Genomic DNA, 4,616 nt, shown 5'->3' with positions numbered 1-4,616 from the left:
TGTGTCCAGGACTTGCTATGGTGGGAGTATTGGGTTCTGATGATGCCAAGTAACCTTGGTTTCTGTTGTTTATTTTCTTATACTTGCCTGCCTGCCTCCCCACCCCCCTCTCTGGTTATCTCTAGTGCTACCTGCCCTTGCTAAATCTGACTGGAGTCAGTCCTTCCTGTGATCCTGGTTGTGTCAGAACTCCTCAGAGTCAAGCGTTCTCTGGGATCCTGTGATTCTGGGATCCTGTGACCCTGGGCTTGTTAGAGCACCTGGGAGTGCAGCAGCTTCCTCTGGGTGTTGTAGGACTGGCTGTGGAGCCTGGGCCTAAGGTCTGCTCAGGACACCAGCCCAGAGAGACTGGAAGGAACCCGAGCCACTCTGCTGAAGGAGTTCCTGTGTGCATGGTCCCACTGGTCCCAGTTACTCCCGGTGTTGGGACAGATGTTGGGTCCTCCTTACCTCTGATCCTGAGATTGTCAGAGCACCTGGGAGTGGAGCTTCCTCTGGGTGTTGTGGGACTAGCTGCAGAGCTTGCACCTAAGGTCCGCTCAGGACACCAGCCCAGAGAGACCGGAAGGAACCCGAGCCACTTTGCTCTTTTTTTTTTTTTAAAGATTTATTTATTTATTATATGTAAGTATACTGTAGCTGTCTTCAGATGCACCAGAAGAGGGCGTCAGATTTCATTACGGGTGGTTGTGAGCCACCATTTGCTTGCTGGGATTTTGACCTTCTGAAGAGCAGTAGGTGCTCTTCCCTGCTGAGCCATCTCACTAGCCCCATCATCCTTCTTTTGATGGTTAACTGTTACTTTTTTTTTTTGGTTTTTCGAGACAGGGTTTCTCTGTATAACTCTGGCTGTCCTGGAACTCACTCTGTAGACCAGGCTGTCCTCAAACTCAGAAATCCTCTTGCCTCTGCCTCTGCCTCCCAAGTGCTGGGATTAAAGGTGTGCAGCACCACCGACCGGCTTAACTGTTACATTTTTATTATGTGCCAAACACTGGTGTGTTTAGCACATTGTTTCCAGTGGCATGGCTTAACCTTTGTGAAGATGTTGCTCCTGAGATGCTCAGTTCCAGGAAGATGAGATTGGCTGCTACAGGCCAGATTCATAGGTTGGACCTTGATTGGATTTCATGGTGTCTTCAATGTTTGGAAAGTCTCTGAGTTAGATGAAGTTTTGACTTTCTAGTGCTTTGTTTGTTTGTTTTTGAGATTGGGTGTGGAGCTGTGTGGAGTCTGAAACTGTGGAAAGGAAAACTGTCTTTAAACTTGATTACAAAGATTAACTTAAATGATTTTTGTAGTCAAGATTTTTGTGGGGTGCAGAGATGGCTTGGTGGTTCAAAAACTCCTGTTGCTCTTCCAGAGAAGTAGAGTTTGTTCCCAGTACCCACAATGGGTGCCTTGCAACTGCCTGTTACTCCAGGTTAAGGGGATCTCCCACCTTCCTCTGGCCTACATGAACACCCATGTATGCGTATGTACACACGCAGATTCCATACATAAATAAATACACAGAAATAAAACTTAAATCTTTTTTTAGGGTACTGCGAGGGAAGACTACACTAGGAATTGACCTTGTGCAAACCAAACAAGATCTCCACAGAGAGGTACCTCATCTTAAGAGCTGTTTATTTTTAATTTATTTTTAGACTCCTTCACTTACTGTTTGTTCTTTTTTTTTGGTTGACCTCTAGGGCTGAGGTGGGTAGATCACGCCCAAGGCAGTAGCAGTAGATATATTAATAGTTCTCGCTCTCTCGCTCGCTCTGTCTCTCCCTCTCTCTCTCACACACACACTATAGGGTTGTATGTGGTGGGACAGGTTACCACATCAAAAGTTTTCAATTTGGGGAAAATAAGATGACCAGGTGACAGAATGGTTACAAGAAATTCATGAAAACAAGAATCATTAACAATATGTAATTGAAAATATTGGAAAAAAAACATTTTCCCCCTTTGGTTCTTATAGTAAGAAGATGTGTGAAAGTTACTGATATTGATGTGCATGTGTATGTTTTGGACCAAGGCACATTGAGTTAGATGACGTTTTGACCTTTTACTGCTTTGTTTGTGTGTTTGTTTGTTTGTTTGTTTGTTTTTGAGATTGCGTGTGAGATTGAGATGGAGTTCTTGAGATTGACTTCTAAGTGATTTTTACTTCTAGGGAGAAGTAGAAGACGTAGAGCTCACTCTATCTTGATGGGGTAGAGATTGGTAGCACTGCAGACTAGGCTGGATGATTCGGACCTATGAGAAGACAGTAGGCTTAAAGAGTTAGATACAAAAGGCTGGAGAGGTGGGCCTGTGGTTAAAGATGCTGACTGTTCTTACCGAGGACCCAGGTCCAGTTCCTAGCACTCATACTGAGCAGCTCATAACCATCTGTAACCCCAGGTCCAGAGGACCTGATGCTTCTGGTCTCCTCCACATGTTCCTGCATACGCATGGTGCATATGAACTCACATAAACATACATACATACACATAAAATAAATATATACATTAACAATTTGAATAATAAAGATGCTTCCTTTCTTTGTTTTGTTTTGTTTGTTTTAGTTTGTTTGCTTGGTTTTCTGGTTTTTTTTTTTTGTTTTTTGTTTTTGATATTTGTTTTGGTCTCTGTGTAGCCCTGGCTGTCCTGTAACTCACTACATAGACTAGGCTGGCCTTGAACCTAGAGATCTACCTGCTGCAGCCTCCCAAGTGTTAGGATTAAAGGCATGGGCCACCTCTACGTAGCCTAAGAATTCTTAATGGTAACAAGATAACCTGAAGTTTTATAATTAGAAGCAAACACAGTTTTAGGTTAACTCTGAGGGTCCTCAAACTGGGCCAAGGGCACAGCATAAAAGACCTTTGGTTTCCTCAGTGGTGTTTCCAGGGCTATGAGTAGCAAGAACTTGTCAGCTTTATCCACATGCAATTGCATCAACTCTTGCACAGACATTTTTCTTAGTATTTCCTAAATGGTAGTTTTCAATTATATTGTAATAACAGTGATTGTAGACACTGGGAAAAGTGTATGGCAGTCAGAGGGTAACGTTCTCCTCCTACCATCTCCTACCTACCAAGCCACCTCATGTCCATTTCCCACTTGAAATGAGTGGATTTGGGGCCTGGTGAGATGGCTCAGCGGTTAAGAAGACTGACTGCTCTTCCAGAGGTTCTGAGTTCAATTCCCAGCAACCACATGGTGACTCACAATCATATCTAATGGGATCTAATGCCCTCTTCTGGGGTGTCTGAAGATAGAGTACAATAAACTCACATAAATAAAATAAATAAATCTTTAAAAAAGACAGACAGACAGACAGAAAGGAAGAAAGAAGGGAAAACTTGGTGAGTTAACCTACACAAGGTACTTAGAGTGGTGCCAGGCAAACAGGACCCTATCCTGGAATTAATTTGTAAGGAAGGATGCCTCCCTGCTGGGGGAGGGAGGATGTGACTGTTGTCTGATATTTAGTACATTGAACTGAAGATTCCTGTTTGGAAAATGCAAGTGCTAGCTAGCATTCCACAGACTTCAGAAAGTAGACCTTGCCTTATTCTGTGGGGCTCCCAGCCATATGGGGATGGTGGAATGGTGTGCATTTAAGGTTGGCCCTGATAAGGTGTACCAGAATCTATAGGATGGACTCTTGACTGAAAGGCATGGCTGTAAATATTAGTGAGAATGGTGTATATCTGGGGAAAAAAATAACTTAGCTTCCTGGACCAGTATCACAGTTAGCAGGCAACGGTGCTTCCTGCCAACTCTAATCTAACTGGATTGCCAGGCCCCACATGATGAAGAACCTAGCTGTCCTCTGACCTCCACAAGTCACACTACACAGCCATACACACTCAAAAAGTAAATGTAAAAACAAATGAATAAATACACATGTAGCTTACACACAATGTTTACTGGATGAAAACGAACTTGGGTTGCTCAGGGGATTTTTCTTCTTAATTGGAACAATAATCTAAATGGTGTCCAGTCTTTGTCAGCATGACCTCTGGTTGAGACCACAGTTCTCCTGTAATTTAGTTAAAATGATACCCATTCTGCCTCTCATCCCACTGGCTACAGATACATAAAACCACACAAGGCACACTTTAAGAAGCCCCTTCCCCATATTTTACTATTATCCTGGGTGGCATGCCAATATCCTCTTGACCAGCTTCTGTGATCCATCATTCAGGTGGCATTTGAAGGGAGATGGGCTGTTTTGTGCAACTTGGATATGGGCTTCTTGCAGAACTTGGGGAAAGACACGGCTGTGGGGAAAGGGAATGGGAAGGAGTATTTTCAGTTGGTGACCGAGCTTGTCGACTGATCAGTTACTGGGGAAAGGGGATGGGAAGGAGTATTTTCAGTTGGTGACCGAGCTTGTCGATGGATCAGTTACTGGGGAAAGGGAGTGGGAAGGAGTATTTTCAGTTGCTGACCGAGCTTGTCGATGGATCAGTTACTGGGGAAAGGGGGTGGGAAGGAGTATTTTCAGTTGATGACCGAGCTTGTCGATGGATCAGTTACTGTTCTAACTTTGCCTCCAACAGACATGCTTAAGATCCTGTTGTTCCTGTTCTCAGAAGAAAAGCCATAGTGATCCTGGGAGGCCACATCGCTAG

The 4,616-nt window shown here is 43.9% G+C and overlaps 1 protein-coding gene across 1 annotated transcript in view; it reads left to right on the top strand.

Annotated features, from left to right (window-relative positions):
- The window catches only part of Zar1l (zygote arrest 1 like), a 13,765-nt gene extending 9,149 nt beyond the window's left edge, over nt 1-4,616 (top strand). Inside the window, exon 4 of the mRNA XM_031342461.1 lies at nt 4,545-4,616. Within this exon, the coding sequence (XP_031198321.1) occupies nt 4,545-4,616 (72 nt within the window). The remainder of the gene's footprint in view (nt 1-4,544) is intronic.

The sequence above is a fragment of the Mastomys coucha genome, unplaced genomic scaffold (genome assembly GCF_008632895.1).
Source record: "Mastomys coucha isolate ucsf_1 unplaced genomic scaffold, UCSF_Mcou_1 pScaffold22, whole genome shotgun sequence".
Taxonomy (NCBI): Eukaryota; Metazoa; Chordata; class Mammalia; order Rodentia; family Muridae; genus Mastomys; species Mastomys coucha.
Note: the sequence above shows the minus strand (reverse complement) of the source record. Positions and strands in the feature narration are given on the sequence as shown.